At 40.9% G+C, this 23,028-nt stretch overlaps 1 protein-coding gene across 2 annotated transcripts in view; it reads right to left on the bottom strand.

Moving 5' to 3' along the window:
* shank3a (SH3 and multiple ankyrin repeat domains 3a) overlaps window positions 1-23,028 on the bottom strand; it is a 267,152-nt gene that overhangs the window by 187,558 nt on the left and 56,566 nt on the right. For both annotated transcript variants that reach the window (XM_050073918.1, XM_050073917.1), the window contains one exon: window positions 8,111-8,565. In XM_050073918.1, the coding sequence (XP_049929875.1) occupies window positions 8,111-8,425 (315 nt within the window). In that variant the 5' untranslated portion in view covers window positions 8,426-8,565. The remainder of the gene's footprint in view (window positions 1-8,110; window positions 8,566-23,028) is intronic.

Below are 23,028 nucleotides of genomic sequence, written 5' to 3'. Positions count from 1 at the left end.
AGATGCCCACCAATCACTGATACAACATTGCATATGTCAATCTGTGTGTGTGTGAGTTTGAGTGTATTTGGAGGAACTGTCAAACCACTGTTGCGTGTAAGACTTATGTCAGAGGCAGAGAGGACCTGAAGTGTGGATGAAAGGAAATGGAAAGGGAGGCGAAAGCATCCCAATCAGCAAAATGAATGTTGGCATTTCTGCAAACCGTAAATATGTAACATTTGTACGTTTTTATGCAGCAGATATGAAGTGACATTTATGTTTACATGCGGTTATGTTTAGGCACAAAATCCACTTGGTTATGGTTTGGAAAAGATTATGTTTTGGCTTAAAATACCCACATTTGCCACCACAATCACCTTTGAAAATGCTGCCATGTCTTGCTTAAAAAAACAGCCAGTTTTGTTGTCTGTATGTCTGGAAAAGTGATGTGTAGCTTGGCAGCTATCTTCCCAAGGTGTCATGCCATCCACCATCCTCTCCACCTTCAGATGACAAGGACAGCTCATATACATGTAATCAGAACTACATCACTTTAGATTTAGATTGATATGATGCATATAATGTTTAAATGTAACATATCCCTGATTTGCAGAAACATACAGTACCAACATTTTCTTATGGTGACTGGGAAAAAATAGCTCTACTGAAATGCTACTATGATTTAAAGCCCAGTGACAGGGATAAACTGTAGATGGACGGTAATCTCCATTCTTATCAAACTTAACAGTGATGACTTCTCATTCTAAATGCAGAAAATAAAGCTGTTATCACAACTGGAAAATGAGGGGTACTGAGGAGATGGCACAATCACCACAACCACTATGCTCGACGCAAATAATTTGTCAGCCACAAGATAAGGAAGGCAAGATATCACCACTGTCCACCTTGGAAAACTAAAGATGTAATGATCAAGAACCGGTCCTGGCGACTCAAGAAGTACAAGAGGATGCCTGCAACTGAGACCCTGGAGACTGCTTAACAAATGGTTCACAATGCTGGCCACCAGACAAAGGAAACACACCACAGAATCACAGGCCAGAACGATAAATCATCTGATCACAACAGAACAGTCTACTGTGCAAGACCAGCTGCAGTGCAGTAATGTAGCAAGAACAGACCCACCAAGAGCTGAAGCTGAAGACTATTGACACAGCATATGGGAGAAACAATCATCACGTACCAACAATGCTCAATGGATAACAGATCTGAAAGCAGAACACTTCATTCTCCCAGAGCAAGAACCAGTCACCATCACAGCAGCAGACATCCAACAGGCACATCAAGAGATGGATAGCATGAGGGTTTCATTTTTTCCTGTAGTAATATCTGTTTAAAGACTTAAAAAGCTATGCAATACAAGACAAGAGAGAAGTTAAATAATAGATTCTTCCTTGGACCACCAAGTACATTTTGGATCAGTGGTATCCAACTGTCATTGTTTTTTGTTTCTATCATGTTTCAGGTCTCTCATCTGATTCCAGAGTGCCTACCTGATTTGATAGAGGCTGTGCGATATGGTAATATGTACCATTAAAGGGATTTGTCAACTGGTAGAGATTTTACTATGCTGTTTTTATCAAGATATGTATTCGTTTAATATTTCTGATTGTAATATTTTTTTTTGCAGGTATTCAGTTCAATAAATTAGCCAATAAAGACGTTTCTATTATCTCATGATTATTTCATCTGGTAAACAGTTTTGCAATTGAATTTCCAGAGAATTAACTACATCATAATATAAAATATGTAAGAGATAATGCCCGACGAGGTGTCCATTATCAGGAATTAATGGCTGACGTGTAGGCGTGAACTGTCCAACGCGCAGGTCATTAATTCCTGATAATGAACACTTGGAAGGGCATTAGCCCGCTAACACCATGGTCACTTTCTAAATGAAAAAAAAAACAAAAAACAATAGCCATGAGTAACTGTCGGCCGCGGCCTAAAGTAGTGAGTTGAATAGTGATTTGGTATGAAAGATAACTGCCTAAAGTTCAGAGAGGCAGTGTAATTCCTGCAGCATGTGTTACAATCTCCACCCTGCAGTGTTCAGGGGATGAGGCCCTGAAGGACTGCACTCGGTGTAAAGTAAATAAATTGTAAACAGGCTTTGACTGCGTCCCTCTTGCTATGGTTAACGCTACTCATTATAGATACAGGTTGATACTATTATATAGCAAGCACATTAATTTAACCCTCTAACAGTTACACTGGGACTACTTAGTAGGTGTCCATTATCAGTTTTTAATGGACACCCTGCAGTCAAGTATTCACCCTGACCATGATATAAATGGCTACTACGACGTACACTTTTATATGTTGTCTTAGGTTTTTGTCATTATGGTTAGAAAACACTGCTGAAGAATCTTAAACACAAAATGTTAGGGTTTTTGCTTTAAAACATTTATAGCAACAACGCTACACAAACTTTCTTCTCTATGCATGTTTACTTACTTGGTCAAAATAGTGCATTATCAGACACGTAGTTGCTAGAAAAAGCAATTTTTTTCAGCCACTCTTGGTTGTGCACATGCATACCAACCAACCAATCAATATATCAACCAAACAGGGTCAGCCCTACCAGCAGCACACATAAACCAGACACAAACAGAAGACTCCCACTCTGACTATGGCAAAATAACTCTTTCACCTTGACTTACAACAATGACATAAGAATTTCATTCAGACTGACAGTGTGGGCAGATGGTAGTTAAGTAAGAAAAGGATAATTGGGACTAAAAGGATCAAACTACTTGAAGGCTACATGGCAGGAACTGGCAACAAGAACATGAGATTCCACAAGCGATCCCATTACCTGGACAGGTAAATAAGACAAGTGCTCAACTGCCAGTTCAGCGGAAAGAACAAGGTCCAAGGCCATCACAGATGCACTACCTGTCATCAGATATTCACATGGTTAGTTAGCCAAGAGAGGGCCTGGAAGCAGATTACATGAAAACTAAGAAAACAGGAATGGAAATCTTAAACTGACTACTTATTTAAACACAAATGCCTCCTAGACCACATCAAAAACAGTAGTCATTTAAACTAAAACCTATGCCTTGCGTAGTCTAAGCACTTCTAAAACATGCAGCCTCCAAATTAGCAATGCTCTACTTGTGTAGCTGAACAAAAGAGCCTGCAAAACTTTAAGCTATGGCAGTTGGCTCATTGTTATTGTTGCAACCCTGCTGCATCTGTGGTATTTGTTTTCAATGAAATAAGTGCGATATGAAGTTATATCTTAATTTAAGTTTAGTTTCTCCTGCTTGCCAGCTCTGTCACACACTATCTGTGAGATTAGTTGGGTAATTGATGGCAAAAGGTCATCTAAACATCAATAATAACATGAAAAAAACCTTTTCATCACTCTCCTCTTACAAGAAACATGTGACAATACATAGATAATTTTATCAAGATTCAAGCATCCAAAGACTGTATGCCAGCTAGAGAGAGAAGAGCTTAGTAAGCCTCAAGGCCAGTGTCCTGAATGAAACATGAAGCATCCACAAGTACATCAGTAAAATGGATCCTGAAAATAAACTGCTCAGAGAATATCTCAAAACAGCAGCAGATAGGGAGAATGTTTGCAATGAGCGTAGAGGAGGTAGCTTGGAAAGCCAATCCCCTACATAGGAACATGGGCAAACACAAGACTGGAAAATATGCACATAGTAAGGTGGACTCTCCAAGCCATCCTTTTTGGTTTCTCTCGATAAGAGACCCCAAACAGGGTGGCTGAGAGCAATGGAGCTGAGAATAATAGAGCTGAGATCTGGGACTTGCACAACCAGACATTGAAATGGTTCTCCAAACAGTAAACACACTGTGCAGAACCCTCAAACTTGTGGGTCTACAGTAGAGTACCAGTACTCAGACTTGAGGAGGACACATTCTGGTCTGTCCTAGATGGGAAAAGGGGTATTTTTCCAATTCTATTGTACGTAAGTCTTTCATTCTCATTTTGTAGAATAAGCATCATCACACTGTTACACTTCTGACAGCAAATTATCTTCTGTGAGTGAATAAAGAGGAAGAATGCACTAAAAGAGGCAACAAGAGAAGCAAATGGAGAATAAGGATGAATGCAGGTAGAGAGTGGGGCAGACTATTTATGTCAGTGTTTCCCTCTCCTCTGTTGAGAGATGAATGACACCCATTAGCGGTATTGGAAAGCTGTCTCTTTTTGCACCAATCATAGAAACAGAGTTTTGGTGGAATTGGATATGATGACTGACAAATGATACCCATAATCAGAAAAAAAGCACAGTCTTTGCAAATAATCTGCCCAACAGTCTGACTGAACAAATGGTGGTATTGACTGCTAATGCAACTTTACTGTCTCCTACTGCCAAGACACAGTACTTAGTTAAAGTTGCACCAAGGACCAGGCAACTCTTTTATGTAATAATGGACTTGGCTTTGTCTAAATCATAGGCTAAATCACCAAAGTCCATGCCATTTCCACAAAAGTCTTCTTAAAGAAGAACTGACAAAACTTATAAACCAATGCCGAATCCAACTTTTTGGATTTCACTACTATCTTTTCTATAAAACTGGAATGTCTATGCAGGAAAAAGACGCAAATACTTTTGAAATTGGTGCTACATGACCAAAGAAGTCAGAGAAAATGTGCTGTGTCATTTGGTTTTGTTCAAGGGGTAGAAATCTTACAACTACCGGAATGCACTGCTCCATACCAGGCCAATAAATGCTCCTGCTGGTAGTCGATATAATGCAAACTTGGCTGTTTGACACAACGGTGGCCAGCTGGTAACAAACTATCTTGAATTACAATTAAACAGTACACTAAAACATGTTTCTAGAAACATTTCAGACGAGAAATAGGCAACACAGTAACATAATCTTGGTTTACATTTGATCAACACTGCTTAGTTTTACTATTTGATCTCAGTTTTTTCAGCCTTCATTTCTTATTATGCAGGAAACAGTATGGCACCCACTTCCTGTTCACAAACTGTCACGATTACAGCTAAGACAGCTAAACATTTTAGGTGAGCAATAGGCAGCACAGTGACAAAATCTCAGTTTATATTCAATGAGCACTGCTTAATTTTGCCATTGGATTGGAGTTTGGTCTGAGTTTGAGAAAGAGAGGGGCACTTCTGTCTCTTAATCCACTTCTATACTCTTTGTGTCTTTAGTAGTGGCATGGATGGCGCACAATAAGAAAATGCAGGACAGCCTGCAGTTCAAGTAACAGCCCGAGATCCAGCTAAACTCTGTCAAAACTTGTCATCCAGCAGAGTTTTGCTCGGACGAGAGCAGGGAGTTCTACCACTGGTTAGATGGAGGGAAGTTTACCAAAGTTCATTAACACATAATACCCACAATATTATGATACAAAGCTGGCTGAAAATCAGTGAAGTTTCCCTTTAACACTTAGCAGCACTTGACATTTCCACTACAACTGTTTATTCCACTTCACCCCCTCTCACTAAACACTAACAAGAATGCATTTAACACAAACTGGGTTTCATCTTCAAGATCTCCTTTCAATTGGTATCTTAAATTCCCAATGAATAAATTCAGCACATCAGTTCACATCAAAGTTTATATAAAAACCATCACTTCAGACTAATATGCTTGCGAAAATATTGGCAATTGACATAACAGGCCAGGTACTGAACAAAAAAGTGTAACTATTAAGTCATTTTGATCTTAAAGTCTTTCCCATATGATCCATCGCTTCTCCCTTTTCTCCTGCTGAAAAGTAAAAGTGTTGCCTGGTGTGATCTTCGCATGGTGCTTCATTTCCCTGATCCAGGCTTGAAACACAGCAGGAGGTGTGTAATCCAACTTCAGGCGGACTATTCTAGTGTAATCTCCTGCTCACTCAGAGTACACACAAGTCACTTTTGACTGCTCCATAAAAGATTCAAACTGTCAGAATCTGGCCATCTGTCATCTGCCTCTATGTTTGCCTGTCAGACTTTTAGGCTCTCTCTCTGTTTGTCTTTCCGTCTATCACTGTGTCAGGCTGCATGTGCTCTTGCCTGTTTGTCTGTATTTTGAACTTAATGTGACTCCTCGGAAGTGAAACTAATGATCTGGTGAGCATCTTTACATTACATAAGCACATTAAGGGAAGTCCCTTGGCAATGGGATTAGGACGTCAGGGGCATGTGTGCATGTTAGTGTACCAGTGTGTTTAGGTGTGCTTGCATGTGCATGCTTACAACACACCATTATGTGTGTCTATATATGTATGAGCATGCTTGAGTGTGTGTGTGTGTGTGTGTGTGTGTGTGTGTGTGTGTGTGTGTGTGTGTGTGTGCGTGCGTGCATGCGTGTGTGTGTGTGCTTGTGTGTGTGTGCAAGTGTCTGAGCTCAACTGAAAAACGTTTTTTGTTCACAGACGGCGATTCTGCAGCACCTTTGGGGAATTCTCTGCTTTCTTTTCAACTGCTCTCCTTTTATGTCCTGTCTTTATTCCTAGCATGCAGCGCCAGGGCCTCACTAAGATACAATGGGTCATTTCAGCCAAGAAGCCAGCAACAATGAGGTAATCAACAATAACAAACACAAAAACAGCCTCTTGCTTTTGCCATCAATGTCTGGGGGAAGGATCAAAAGGACACTCCAACTAAGCCACCTACAGAAAGCCAACAGAGTACCTGAGCACGAGTATGCAGTGACTGGCTGTAAAGGTTTAATCTGCATTCCTATACCATTAGGAGAGGATGTCCCCAGTGGACATGTAAGAGCAGAAAAGGAGGGGTGAGTAGAGAAGTGTTGATACAGAGGTACATTAGTAATAAAAGGCTTAATGCTGTGTTGTTGCACAGAATATGTCACATGGTATCTCTCTAATAGTGTGATCTAATGTGTGCTACTGACAGGGAGAGAGAGAGTGCAGGGATAGGTAGAGTGTACATGGGCATAGAGATGTGTTGAATTGATAGCACTTCATTTCATTCTACAGCCAATGAAGGATGAAACGTTTCTTCCTCGCTGTATTTATGTGCAATTCAAGGCAATCACTTTCTGTTTAAGATCATTTTAACCAGTGACTTATAAAGGACATTTTAATGGGAATACTGTCCTTACTGTAGAGTAAAGCATGATGTACTTACTTTAAAAAGGCTAAAATAAGCACTACTGGAACAATTCAATAAGAATGGCTGTTGTTGTAGTGCCCACATAATCATGCAAATCATATCTGTAGCTGAATCCGCATGTATTACAACAGCAGACCTTGAAAATGAACGAAATGAACTAATTTAGGATCTGATCATTTACCCTATTTTTATACCACGGCTCTGCAGCAAACACAGACACAAGCACACTTCAGTATGGTCACAGAGGTTTTGTGAAGAGAGGAAAAGTGCATACAGTATGTTGAAAATAGGAAATAAAGGCAAGAAAGGATCAATGTCACAGTCTGGTTCGGTTCTGCGTTTTTCTGAGGCTGCAATACTACACACACACACACACACACACACACACAGGCTACATCTTCAGGAAAAACTCCTGCGTAAAGATTTTACCAAGATGAATTTAGGATTGGATCTCTTCATCTGTCTGGGCACAAAGCAACACCAGCATGAGGGAGACAGGGGTTGAGGTTAAGTTTCACAGATCAGGCACAACTATCTTGATTCCACTTTGTGTCTTCCTGTGGATTTACAATGCCTCTTATATCCATCTTTATCCCTGATGCCTTTTTTCTCTTGCTCTCTCACTCCCCCTCCCCTCCCTCCCTCTCCCACTCTCACCCTAAGTGGCCAGTTGTCAAAGTCAGCTGAAGCCCAGTTAATGAAGAGGTAGATTTATTAGCGAGACATCAGTGGAATAGGCAGGGAGGAGTGGAACCCCCAGAAGCCAGCAAGCAAACACAGCCACTAACTGTGCATACCAAAAAGAGAAAGAGAGGGAAAGGAGAGAAAAGATGGATGGGATAAAGAAAGAATGGTTCAGAAAGAGAGGGAAAAAAGAGAAAACTGAAGATGTTTAAAAGAAATTAGGCAAATCCAAAAAGCAGACAGAAGACAGGTAGAAAGCACCCATTCAGAGAGGAAGGGGGAGAGGCAGCTTCCCTCTCTTTTATCCTCTCTCCAGCAGTGGCTACACAACGAGCTCTTACCGTCTGTTGTAGGTCTGGAATTCCAATGCGGATGACCACGGTGTTGCCTGTCGGCTCCTCCATGGGTGCTCTTGCACTGTGGCTCCGCTCTGCACCGGGACGGAAAGCCAGAACACCGACAGGAATGGGAGCAGCGCTGTCCTCTTCCCGGGAGCTGCTGCTGTCAGTGCTGGCCCCCTGGCTGCCGTTTGCTGTGTGTGTGTAAGGGTGTGTGAGTGTGTGTGAGTGTGTGTGTGTGTGCTGCTGCTGCTGCTGCTGGTCCTGCCGTGGAGGGCTGGGTGGCTCATGTTTGCCGGCTGCCGGACGCAGAGGCATGCTCCGTGTTAGGGGCTCGGTCTATGTCTCTCTCTCTCTCCAGACACACACACACACAAGCACACACACACACGCGCACACACACCGATGGCTCTCGCTCACACTACACGCACACACCGTTTGCAGCGTGCATCACTCGCCTGGGAGAGAAAAAGAGGGAGGGAGAGAAAGGCAGGGAAGGAGGGTGGCAGAGAGGGAATGGGCAAAGAGGAGGGGGTATTAGGAGATTACAGAGAGATGAAGGGTAAAAACACAGAGAGAAGATAAGTATGAGGGGAACTTGCAAATAAAACTGAGGAGAGATGCAATAGATAAAGCAAGATTGAAGGAATTATATTCATAAAATGGTGTAAAATTATTTAACTATAATCTGTGATTTGCACAAATGATAATCCTAATGCAATTAGTTAAAATGTGGCACACTGACTCTTTAAATAGAACAAAACATACATAACAAAAACAGAATGAATAATCAACATTTGCATAAAAATACCTGGACCTTAGTATTAAATGTAAGTGTGTTTGAATAGTGTTCAACAGCCACAGTATCACCTAATTAATGTCACTGTTCATACAAAAAGATTTTCACTTTAGTTTGATATTACACATTTAAATGCCAAATTCATATGTTGTAAAGCAACTTCAATTCTCCAGCTTCACATAAGATGAAACTCTGCACATTTATACTAAAGTGCTCATAGTATAGCACTGTTTCTGTCACATGCTGTTGGTCTTGCTGTAGTGCACTGACACTGCGGTGACGTCACGACAGCACGGGGGGATTGTTTGTCCGGATCAATGTTGGGCAGGATTTGGCCTTCATGCTTCACTTTATCTATCTGTGGGGTTGTCGCAGATCAAATGGTTCCCAGGTAGACACAGTGACACATAGGGCAAGTTGCCATAACATAGGATAAGGTTTTCGTGGGAGTTCTTCTCATTGAGGGTCATTCTCATAAGGGGTGCTGTTTTCATTTACTGTTTCATTATAAACGCCCTGTGAAGCCCTGAGACTGGGACTGTGATTAAAGGCTTAACAAATATTGTCGATTCGACCTTGATTATGATCTGTGCATTGTAAAACAGATATCCTAAAGCGATTTCATAGCCTGTTTGTCAGGTTTTATGAAGAAAGATGTGTGGTTTTTACGCTGATCAACAAACACGCTAAAATAAGTATTTCACTGCTAGAGATGGTCTTTTCATCCAGGCTGTCTATGCAGTATAAAGACACAGATACTTTTGAAATCTGTGCTATATGACCAGAGAACACAGAGAAAATGGGTTGTGGCATTTACTTTTCCGCAAGAGGTAGAAAACCTACAAGTGCCAGAGTGAACTGTGCCACATCAGACAACATCAATAAATGCTCCTGCTGGTGGCTGACATAATGTGGGCTTGGCTATAAACAATATGGAAGCTGGCTAGTACCAAATTATCTCTAACAGCAAGCTAAAATATATATCTGAAAACATTTTAGGCGAGGAATACACAATGCAGTGGCGGAATCTTGATTTGTATTTTATCAGCCCCTCTTATTTTTTTTGTTTGATCTCAGTATGTTCAGCCTCCATTTTTACAGTACAGGAATATATATGGCACCTGCTTCCTGTTCACAAATTCTCATATTACAGCCCATGGATGTATAAAGAGACCTGGATACAGCATTCATTTCTATGAAAGATGTGCAGAGGCGCATGAAGCCAAAATGGTTCAACTGCCACCTATAAAATTGGTGTGCTGCTTCCACATCATTGGGCCCGCCAGTCAAGCCAGCTCCTCTTGGTTAAGCACCCCACTAACTTGAATGAAAATAAAATGATTCAATCTTGCAGCTCTAGACGCTTTAGACGTTCCAAAAGTTATCATACAAAATGGATCAATTCCTCTTTTTTTTGTAACTCTTTTTATTTAAGTAACAAAGATAAGGTTGTCATGGATGTTTAGAGGGTCAAATCACAGTACATTTTTGACTAACATCCAGGCCTACACTTTTGTCAACGGCATTTATACACAATCCATTTCTCCTAATATTTTGTGCATTTTTCCATCTCAAGCTTTAACATAAAAGTAAGTCTATCAATACAGTATATTTTGTTTATAATCCCCAGCCATTGGGCCAATGTTGAGGATCAACTTGCAACAATTTGTTTTTATGGTTTTCCTGATACCTGCCAAAGTTTTTTTAATAATATTTATCTTTGTGTGCTAATAGATCAAATCTTGATGGTGTAACAAGTTACAGTATTTCGCGGGGGTTCTAAAGGTCCTAAAAATGTATTCACTAATTTACAAATGTATCTTTCACAATGTAAATCTATGGGGAAAAAGTCTTTTTGGGCCCAATGGTGTCATGTGGCTTGATCCAAAATTCCACTGTTTGGCCATAATAAAAAAAAACTGTCTCCAAAGCCCAGGGCACTTCCTAGGGGCTGTTACAGCCACACAGTACAGTAAAATACATTTCTGAAAACATTTTAGGCGAGAATAGGCAATACAGTATTATAATCTTGGGTTATATTTGATCTAAACTGCTAGTGTTACAGTTTGATCAGAGTTGGGTCTGTGTTTGAAAGAGAGAGAGGCTGGTCTCTCTTGAGCCGCTTCTACACTCTTGTGTCTGCAGGCATACGAAAATGCGGACGTACAATCTGTAGTTAGAGCAACAGCCCTAGAGCCAGCAAAAATCTAGTGGATGACACATTTCATGTCATCCAGTGCATTTGAGCTGAGAGATGAGCAGGGTTATCTGAGCGCTGGTAAGATGGAGGGAAGTTTACTACAGTTCATTTACACATACCACCCACAGTTACGATACGCTGGCTGAAAATGAACAAAGTATCTCTTTAAGGTACTGGCCTATTCAGTTCATGCTGTCATATTCAGTTGAACTCAAGATTACAGTGGAAATGTTTATCAGAGGAGATTGGTACATGACCTGGTGTGTAAGACAAATACTTAAGGGCTTGAGTATTTCCAGTTTCAAAGCCCACAATTTAAATAAGTGAACTTGTCGTGCAAGAAAAAAAATGTGCCATGAAACATTTGTGGCATCTTAAGTCAGAGCTATGCTCCATTGTGCTCCATTGTGTTCTCAGTGCCATCGTTGTTCAAGCTGACCCGACAGCTTCAAGACAGCATTTTCTTATTGGTTGGAATTTAAAATAAGCACTTTAGGGAGAATACAAGTGATGAAAGCTGCCATTTCACAAGATGATGTGGACACTTGAGCTGACACACACATGCAGATATATATGCACACACAAACACACACAAGAGATAAATAAAGGCTGCAGGAATATTTACATACATTAGTAAGACGTCGACATTGTTCAGCTCTGTGTCCTCTGCACGGCTAATTTATGAAGACAAAGTCCTCATTGGTTACACAATTTACATACATATTAGTAGTTTGTCAAGTTAAAGGAGAGAGCAAGATTAAATGCCATTATCACATACGCTCTACCAAACATCAGACATCTCTTTGGTATGGCAAAAGTTGTCCAAGAGAAGACATGGAGGCTGCTGATATCAAGACCCGGAAACACAAATGAAAGCAGAGCTGTTCTGGCTACATGCTATGAGTTAACAAACACGTGGTGGAAGAGAGAGACGAGCGGGACAGAGAGAAAGGAAGGGGGTAGAATTTCTGCCAGTAGTTCTTCCATGTGTAAAGTTTCAGTATGTCTTGGATTTCCTGTGAAGATAGTTTTAGCTAAAATATCACCTCATTATATCAGAAAAGCTTCAGATTCCTGCAGAGAGCTTCTCAGAGACAGAGTTTAAAAGCAAATCCTACACGCTCGACGACCTTGTGGAAAGACTTAACCGACAGGAAAGTCCCAGATGTAGATACCATTGTGCTAATTTGGAGGCACGTGTTTGCTTTCAGCTGAGGTAATCACAAATTATCCGTGGAGATATTTCGCTCACAAAAATAACCACATTGCATGGTTAAAATAAAACAGACTTATATTCAACTCAAAGTCCCATATTTACTTCTCATTGTTGTACTCAACTAGCAGAAGGTGAGCTGTGTGTATTCCCCTGCACAACACAGGCTTGCATGGTAGTGCTTTGCCACTGCTGGACACTCTACAGTATGTAATCCCATTAGCATTGGAGAAAGAGCATGGCAGGTAGCCCTAATACATTAGAGGATTTAGCAGATCACTCTGCCTGTATGCGACTTCGGCCTGCCAGGTCTTTAGGGCAAGGAAAATTGATAACTCTTACCCAGACCTTGTAGTGTGGCTCAATATTCACATTTTATAAAGCAATTCTGTGCTCTTAAAGCACTAGCCAAATGGGTCTCCGTGTACTATAAAACTGACACAATGGATTATGGCATCTACCGACAAGTTACAACACATTTTGTTACTGGTTTTAAGCAACATATTAAAGCATCTATAATTCTGAGTTATGTGTTCGTTATTATGGACAGCCAACAATTTAATTTTTCAAAATGGCTGATATCTGAAACATGTACTGCATAACAAATAACAACAGATCACACAATTATTAGGAAGGAATGTGGCAAAGGGAACTAAGATGGCTTGCCAATAGCAATAATGATTCCCCTAGATAGCAGGGGAGGGCCAAGGAGGGATTTCAACCTACTTGCATCATACAAGGATAAACTGTGTGGGCATCAGCACTTGAAGAGATCTACATACAGAGAACCAGTTATCTGGTTAGACAAATGACAACAGAACAAACAGGGAACAAAGAATTTTGATGGATATGCACTTCACTTTTTTTTATTTAACTTGATTAAACTCTTTCCACTTCAAAGACATACTATGCAGGATTTTCCTAAAAAGCCATTTATTGACTCATACAAAAGTAATCCCTTGCAATCATCACTTATGACCCACAAGTGGGTTGTGGTGTATTTATCTACGGAGACTCTGCCCCCTGCATGTATTATGTTATTTTCTTGTTACTTTCTGCGTTCAAGACGTTTATGGGCATGTACCCCCATGGCGCTCAGATGAGGTTTGGGACTTCATAAAAAGGTAGTGACCAGGTGCCAGACCGTGAGCAGCAGGTATCCAAGAGACACAAAGCCAAAGACAACACAAATATAGCCAGAAAAAAAACACCAAACAAGAGTGAATCCAGGGTTGGCTTTAATCCTGCACAGTATACATTTAATTTTCAGCAGTGCAGTTTGCAGGGTTGCAGGGTATCTCAGATTGAGGCATAACTGGTGAATGTATGAGTGTGTAGTTCTACAACTAGATCGGAAACACTTGGGTAATCAAATGATTATTTGGGCAGAAAATACACCTGCAAAAGTTTTGATAATCGATTGCTTCAGTCAATATGAAGCATTGATACCAAATATTCACTGGCTCCAACTTCTCAAATGTGAGGATTTATTGCTTTCTCTGCTTGATGAGGGCAGAAAATTAAACAGTTTAAGGTTTTGGACCACTGGTCACAGTCATGGTCACAGGTCAAATTGTCATGACTAATTTTCCACCATTTAATTTGATTCATTTCTGTTTCAGGAAAAACAATCAATGGATTAATCAATAATCAAAATAAATGCACACTGTAGCTCACAATGTTGTGTTTATATACAGACACCCACATATGTTTAATTTCATTCTATACTACTGAAAATGGCATAAATTGAATAAATGATGAGCACTTGGCACTGGTTCAACTGCTTAATGAAATAGTTGGACCTTGAATCCGGCCAAATGACACTGGCATTCCTAGGGCTGGATAATAATTCAATATTATCATTTGTCATATTCCCCTATAATTGTATTGTTTGAAATTTCACCTGCACCTCCAATAATGTGTGTAGTATTGTGTGATGACATACAGGTTTAGCGACTCGCCTTCCAACAGAGCTTAAAAACTTAAAAATATTTGGGAGCTATGAGTACCTATAGGTTAACACTGCAGTCTAGATTCTCTGTCTATCTCCCATTGCTTGGGAACATTAAGAGAGTGGACTAGAATTATAAGGAGGCGAGCTCCCATGCCTCAGCTACCAGCTACTGCCTCCTCGCTCTTCAGCTCAGATCTCTTTCACCCCATCCCCTCTCACCCCCATCTCCTGTGCTCCAGCCCAGTGAAAACAAAGTGAATAATTCATGACCATACAGAGCAGCGTGTGCATGGATCCTGTGCAATGTATGCATGTATCTGAAACATCCGCTAGGCTTTAAAAGTCCTTGCAATAGAGCTGTACATGAGGGCATGCACTAAAAGATCTGAAATCCATGGCCAGCCATCAGCCAGCCCTACATGCACCCCTGTAAGACGTCCACATGGGAAAAATAGGAGGCTGGGGCAGAGGGAGGGAGAAAGATAAAGGTAAGCAGCTGGCTGAGGTAGCATGAAGCAGAGAGGGTCAGAGAGGATGTGGCTGAGACAGTCAGTGGGCCAAGAAAGAAGTGAAGAAAGCGAACGTGGAAGAGAAAGGGAGGGTGGCAAAGTGACGACAGAGAGGGCAGGTGGGAGAGAGGGAGGGAGAGCATTACATACAGTCAGCTTTGACAAACCATCCACATAGCCCGTGGCCTGGAGTAAATGTGATAACTGTTCACAGACCCCATCAGAGTCTGCTTCACGCTCCTCTACACCTGGTAAAGCAAATGTCATGGCCACTCACAAACTGAAGTCACCCGGGGCCACATTTATTCACACACATACACACACATGCACACTTTTTCTCTCTGTCCCTTAAAACATTTCCATTCATTCCATCTTCCATTCCCTTTTTACCTCCCTCTCTCGCATAGCAAATTAAGATGAAGGTAATTCATTGGTAAAGCTGAGGAGCATCAAACAAAAAGAGAGAATGTGGGTTTTAGCTGTCTACTATCATGTTCTGCAGTAATCGTAGAAGGGATATTTCAAGCTACCAGACATAATTGGCTGATTTGTCTTTCAATAGAGCTGACCTCAGAAGACAGTAGACATCCATTTTCACTTTAAATAAAGATAAATTGAGGAAGAGCAATTGTTCAGACACCCATTCCATCCTTGACCTAAGTAAGCGTGAGAAACATGACATTGATGGGTGACAATTAGATATTGAGATTCATAGAATGTAATTGTAATTTGTAGTGATTTTTAGCTTTTCTTCTTGTTCCTAGCAGGATGTGCAGGAGCAGTGTTGCCATCAGGAGAAGGCTTGTGAGGCGGCATGTCTTTTCAAAGTGCTGTCAGGGACTTGGCTGAGCCACCAATAGGTCCATTGGGGGCGGACATGGTAGTGTGGGACTTGGAGGAGGGTTCCCTTTCACAATAATTAAGTGCTTTCTGAAGACAAGAGATAGGACTGTTTAGGGTACACCTGAGTTGACTTGGATGACTCTCTTGGAAGGAAGGAAGGAAGGAAGGAAGGAAGGAAGGAAGGAAGGAAGGAAGTAGGAAGTGCTGGCATTAGAAGCAAGGTTGTCAAAAGAGAAGCAGCTGCTCTTATATGATGGCAGATGTGCATTGTTACCTAAATGGTGCAATGCCTTTGGCATCATCTAGCTATGCTATCAACTCCAGGAGTGTTGTGTTAGATACTTCAGCCCTCCTCTACCAGTCAAGCGGGTAGGCTGAAGTTGACTAACAAGATGCAAGGCAGCTTCATGTCTAACAGGATAATCATCTCCCAAAGAAGACTAGGATGAGCACTGCGCACAACATATAAAAGATATTTCTGTTCCTAAATCATATGTAGAAACGTTTTGATAACCAAAAAGCAAGACATTATGATAGAGGGCATTACTTAGAAGCAATACTTGCCATCTACTGTAACCGCCAAACATGTGATTGACAGCCTGGATAGGCTTTGTTGAGGCTGGCAGAAAGAGATCAACTTCTACTCCAAGAGGGATCTTTGGTGAAGTACTGTACTGTATACAGCATCTCTCAAAGTCAATAATTTCAGGGTCTTGAAGCATATTACTGAACACTGGTGGCAAAAGGTATTGATCGAGGGAGATACTGCAGGATATATGGCTAAGTGATTTGGGAAAATATGTTCACAAACATTATGACTGAAATTAAAATGGCAATTATTTTTATACTCTGGGCCCACATTAAGGTTCAGTATCTAGAGCATTTGGAGCTGCATATATTGGTGAGTGTGTGTGTGTGTGTGTGTGTGTGTTAGAGAGATGCTTCACTACAGTAGCCTTCTTCAATATCAAAGTGTCAACACACACACACACACACACACACACACACACACACACACACACACACACACAATCTTCCTCTCTCTCTCTGACACACTCATATACGCAGCTAGCTCACACAGATTAGCCACTCAGTGTAAACAAAACACTGTCTGACCCATTCAGAGCCCCGGGCCACATGCAGAGGCCCCATATGGAAAAATTAGCCATGCGCTAAAAGCTTTTGGAATCAATACTCTACAGTAGCTGCACCACATCCCAAAGCCACTGCCTCCATCCAGTTCGCATGGGCTGACACAGTAAGCAGATGTGCCCCTCCTTTTTCTCACACACACACAAACACACACTCACACAGCTGACATACATGAAAGCTACAGTGATAGTCCTAGGCTCACAGCAGGGTAATCATAATGATATGCCTTTTACGAGTTATAATATCAATATTTGTTTTGATTTGGTTGGCAGGGTGGAAATCCTGCTTGGCAAGCTCCTTCACTATGGCTTTTCAATCCGTCACCCCTGCAGACAGGCCTGGAAATGTGACAAACTGACAGAGAGAAACATTTTAATGTTATGGAAAACCTATTGCATCTCTTTTTTTGCCTATACTGCAAAGAGTACATCTGAGGACACGGCTATTTCTACGCTCTGTCAGAAGAGATTTTGTACTGCGTCTGGGCAATGCATCACTGGAGCTGATGTGACATTTTTAATACTGGTTTGTGGTACCACAATCTTTTGCAAACAACACAGACACATGCATACCGTTCTATTAATATGCAAAATCAAGAAAAAACAGGTGACTCTGAGGATTAAAACTGTTGCCCTGGACATTCTTGATCTGTCTGTATCTGTCAAGGAATGCAGGTTTCTAAAAAAAAGTTGTGTATGGTGAATGGCTAAAGTATATGTGTAGGGATGCAACAGAAAACAGATAAAACACTCCTGAGGCACAAAATTGTGCCTACCAGAATCCATTTCCACACAGCATTCTCACAGATTTTTCTCCTCCTATCTTTGCTGTTATTGCTTCCTCTTGTTCTCACACAATTACTCCTCTCAGATAGCCTGTCTGTTTATAAATTCTCTCTCTATGACCACAGAAAGTTGTAAATTTACAGTATCTGTTGATCTCTGTATTTCCAGGGTTGCTGCTGGAGTGGCAGTTGGCTCTTTGATGCATCCTGCCTATAAATAATCAATGGGGCTCCCCTGAGAGAACTTTCATAAAGCCTGCCAGCCAATTAAGACCTGTTTCATACCATGCTCTGCATTATCTCTCCACACACCACAAGAGCTCTTTAAAGGCAGGCTGGGGATGCTGAGGAGGTCAAGGATGTCACTGTGCAAGGCTCAGCTTAATACTATCAAATATGCTACACTGGGGAATCAGAGTTTGTGCCTTTTAGCTTATAATACTGCCAGAACGCCTAATGCAATTTCAACCTGTTCGCATTCCCAAGCGTTCCAATTAGCCCTTCCTAAGTCCTGCCCCTTTTCGCTCTGTGCGCCAATAGCATTTGAGCAAGTGGGCAACTCTAGTTTAACCTGTTATATTTAGATATGCTATGCAGTGTTTCCCCAAGGATTCTTTTTAGCAGTGATGCTGAAGTGCATGATTTATTATGTGCTGCAGATGTAACACTCAATATCTAGTGTTTCAGTCAATATTGTGACTGTAGCATTGCTCGTAAAAACAACTGACTGTTAAGTTGAACACAGATACAAGCTACCTTGATAAAAAATTTATCCAAACAGTCCAATAGAGGTTTTTGAGCAATGACATCAAAACCAAAAATTTGTTACGATTGCACCCCAGCCTCCCCTACCTGCCTTTTCAGTCGCAGAGACTCAAATTGTGGAGAAATGCAAATGACAAAGAGCTGGTATATCAAGATGCCATCGTGTGCCTAATACAGGACCAAACAAAGCTAAGTGTAAACACTGTCAGAAAACAGCAGAGTGTATCACAGCCTCTATACAGAAGCGTTCAGTGCAGTGTGTGTGTGTGTGTGTGAGATGAGCGAGGAGAGAGACGTCTGCACTTGGGATAGTCAGGTGAGCTGGACATCAGGTTGGCAGTAAACCATGAATGTAACAGTGAATGTTCAGTGGGAGCTATAGTTTGTCAGAGCTACCAGACCAGTGAAGCTATTGTGGCGTTGTGTAGAGAAATTGTATCGTGTTTATTCCATCATCTGATTGGCTCCTATGATTACAATAAACACTTGGTGGCCAATCGATCAGAGCACCCTTATCCAGGAGTAAAAATTTAACATCCTCGTTCATCCTTGACTCTGGCTGCTTAATGTAGAGATAGCAAGTTAATCTAACAGCAGTATTAAAGGGATAGTTCAACATTTTGGCAAATTCGCCTATTGCCGTAATCCCTATAGCCATATGAGTAGGTACATTACCTTTAATTGTCAGTGCGTGCTGTTCTGACGTCTTTCTGTTCAACGTCGCCGTACCTGAATCCAAAGTATCGCCATGTAACAGATGTTTTTTTCGCCACCAACTCAGCCTGTTCTTGGTCGAGCTCATGCTCTTCAGCGTCTGTGTTGGTCACTGCTGCACGCCGGCTGCACGCACCAGGATAGCTTGTGGGCGTGATGTCAACCAACTCCACACACAACAGGAGAGGCAGTCACAGGCACACATGTTAACATTTATTTAGCCTACATTAAATCGCAAATCGCAGCCTTTTATGCGGTTATGTAATCACACAGCCTGACATCGCGATTACGATTAGATTAATCGTGCAGCACTAATAGCTACATCAAAAGAAGTTGCCTGTCAGATAAGCAACATAAGCCAGGTTTGCTTCCTCCTTATTTCTTTGGTAATTGTTGTGTAAAATGAGCCTTAACTACAAAATGTGATTAAGTATTAATTAGCAGGTACTCATCCACATATTCTAATTAGGTATGGAATATATGCTTGAATCAATGTACTCATTCACACATTTAGTCATGTATTTATGTATTTAGTGTCACTGTGATTAAATGTTTGTTTTTTTAAATTAGAGTAGGATTAGGCCCAAACATATTGGAAGGAGGAGTTAGATGCACCTGTTTCACTGTTACGCAGTACACCATTATGTAAGAGGTCATGGCCGGGCCAACCTGGACACCAGTATGTACGGAGGGATAAGGAATGATGTTCCAACATGCTTGGGTAACACACCATTAGGTTCTGGTCAAAGTGGGAAGGACAAAGAAAAAAGAGGTGGAGGTTCACTGGAATCTCCACCTGTATAAAAGGCAGAGCACAGAGAGTGAGTCTTCAGTCTGGTTCCGGAGCCTGACTCATGAGTTGTATGTGTTGTTGCTTGTGAACACATTAAACTCGGTTGCACCTGATTCTAAGTGTCTCCAGTGACTTTCTGAGTACTGCTTTCTTGATTCCAAGACACATTTTTGGGAAAAGGACAAGTTCAAACATAGGTGTTGAGGGCGAGGTCCGGAGTCAGCTGGCCCAGCTTCAGACATTGATTTTTACCTCTTCATAATATTAAAGAAATTGGAAAAGGACAGATAAGTTGGTTGCTGACATACTTTTAAGAAGTCATGGAGTAGTTCTAGCCAGAAAAAAATCAAGGCTAAAAGTTCCTTTGTTTATATTATCTCTGCACAGCTATGTGCTGCCCGTCTCAGAGCTTTAACTAACTTTCTACAGTAGGAGAAACTGGGTCAGTGCCATGGTCTGTAGCCAGTAATAAATATATAGAGTACTTTACTGATCCTCAAAAGGGGAAAAGGGGACATATACCCGGCAGTGCAGGAGCAGTGTTGACTGATAGTCTTGTCTCCCTCAGTCTGTATGCAAAGAATGTGTCCCTTTTTCATTGAGACCGGAATTACTTAGCCTCAATTCACATTGTTTTGTCATGTTCTTAAAAATGAATATTGTGAATATTTCCTTCCATCGCATACTGTTGTCCTTACTGTCAGCTTCTTGAAATGGTACCCTCATAAACAGACCCCAGTGCTGCCCTTTTTCTTGTTTCTTGTTTCAGTATTAGACTGAAGTTAGCAGAGACACTCAGACTGGACTATTTGTTTACTTACATTAGCTGATAGGTGGTCTTGAGTCAGGTGCATGTTGCTATAAAAGGAATCAGGCAGCAGCAGCATAGTTTTCATTCTGTGATGCAACAAGTACGACTTTCGATCAGTTTTGGGGACCATCCCCATCTGATCAAGAACATTAAGATTACAACAGGCTTGCATCCAGACATGCACACAGTGTGCATCAAAGCATTGAACATCAAGACGTCAAGAGGCAATAAGTCACAACCAAACAGAGGAGTGATTTACCTCAGCAAAGAAATATCTCATCTATGGAGTATGTAAACTATCAGTCTATCAAAGTGTCTTCCATTGGTCACAGATAAAGAGTTGCCATGAAAAAAAAAAATTAAACATTAGGGCTGGGTATTGATACTTGACACCTTTCAGGTATCGACCTAAGTAACCAGTACTAAGTAGTGCTGAAACTTCTCCGGTCAGCTTAGAGAAGTTTCTAGTCCTGTGTTTGATCCTTTCTGTAGATCTTTCTGTACCCAGATTGAGAAAAGACAGACTATTTGTATGAATTGCTTGCAGCCAATCACTGCAAGTGTTCTTTAAACTAATATGATGCATGTTTGGCCCACCATTGTAATACAGTCTGTGGTGTAGTGAAGTCAAGCAGTGTATTTGGCAAGGCTGTCAGCTCAGCATGCCAAGATGCCACCAAAATCTTTAAAAGTATGGCTATACTATACGCCTGTAGTAGAAAAAACATAATTAACCATAATGAAGTACAGTACTCGATTAGAATCGGTATCACTTAAAGGTACTGGTATCCTTATCTTCTAAATCATGCCCAGCCCTAATGATCATACACACCCTTCACAACCACACCCCATACGTATGTGTCACGTGTTAAATGGGGATGCATATGTATACAAGCAACAAGAAGAAAAGGTCAGGGAAGATACAATACTGCCAAAGGTACATGCCTACTAGTAGCTCATGATTTGTGATACAGTGGTAGCTACCATCTGCGTACAAACTGTTCAGCTCTTTAAGTTCAATACCATTAAATTTAAAACAACTGTGAAGCTCTGTTTTCTCATTCTCTGCTTAAAGAAAGTGAGATGAATTTTGGTTTCAAAATGCCACATTTATGAGTTCTATAAGGTACTTACTGCAGATAAGATTTCCATTTTCACATAGAAAATGCAATATGTACTGCTGGATAAAATGCAGTAGTACAGATTTTTTAATCTAAATACTCATGTAGGTACTGCGGTTAGAGAAGGGAGAAACTCTAAGTCCAAACGATTACATTTAATTCATCAAAGCACTTTCTCCCAAAGCCTCCCCTCTCTGTTACTTTCATATATACGATGTCAAAGAATGAAGCTGCTGATTCAACAACAGGGATATGGAGTGTGATATAAAATTATATACATATATGTGCATTTAAAAAGTCATGTCATCATAGAAACTCTGCTATCTCCCGAGCCTTAAAAGAATTAAATATTCTGACTGAAGTAATATATACATTTTGTAATAGATCTAATTATGGCCTGCGATTACATAACTAGCTGAATAACTCTGTAACTGTATCTGTGACATGTGAGACACTGTTGACCCATGACTGCTTAAGCATCAGGAGTCTTGATGAAATAATAATGGAGGGGGGTTAATGTGGATGTGTCTTTTGCAACTAATAATATTCGCCTCCAACTACAATGTGGAACTATGGCCTGGCATCCTCCCTCCATACAGTAATAAATATTTCACACTGTTTACTCCATTGCTGTCCTTAAACCCCACAGCATTCTATCTTTGTGTGTGCTTGTATGCACCCTTATCCATGCAAAATTGATAAAAGAAATTAAATGGGGTTATATAACGGGAAATTAACACTGAGAGGGACAGAAAAGGGAAAGTGTTTCTCCTAATTTATTAGCTCATGTAGGGAGAGAAAGAATGAGAAACAGACTGAATATAAGCCACTATTCATTAGCACATAAAGATCAAGCCATTTGATCCCTTTCACCGGGGATATAAACCATTACTAAGCCTTCTATTCCTGAGCTTTTATGACTATTGATCAGCATCTGTCAGCTGTGAGAGAAACATACTGTATCTGGGTCACAATCCAGTCCAGTGTCAGTTTGACATATCAGACTGGAGCTCTGATCTGGGGCGTCATGCAAAGAAACATCACTCAAAAAATATGAAAGTGGTTTGTGTTCTTGTGTGTGTGTGTGTGTGTGTGTGTGTGTGTGTGTGTGTGTGTTTGTAGAAACACTTAAGCAGGGAAAGACATTCGGATTATTAAAATCTACAAATACTAGATAGCCCACACATAATGACTATTTCCTCCAACATCCACAGTTTGTTTAGCCTTGGAAGTTAGAAAGGAGCACATATTGAATGGCTGAGT

The sequence above is a fragment of the Epinephelus moara genome, chromosome 20 (genome assembly GCF_006386435.1).
Source record: "Epinephelus moara isolate mb chromosome 20, YSFRI_EMoa_1.0, whole genome shotgun sequence".
NCBI classification, from domain to species: domain Eukaryota; kingdom Metazoa; phylum Chordata; class Actinopteri; order Perciformes; family Serranidae; genus Epinephelus; species Epinephelus moara.
Note: the sequence above shows the minus strand (reverse complement) of the source record. Positions and strands in the feature narration are given on the sequence as shown.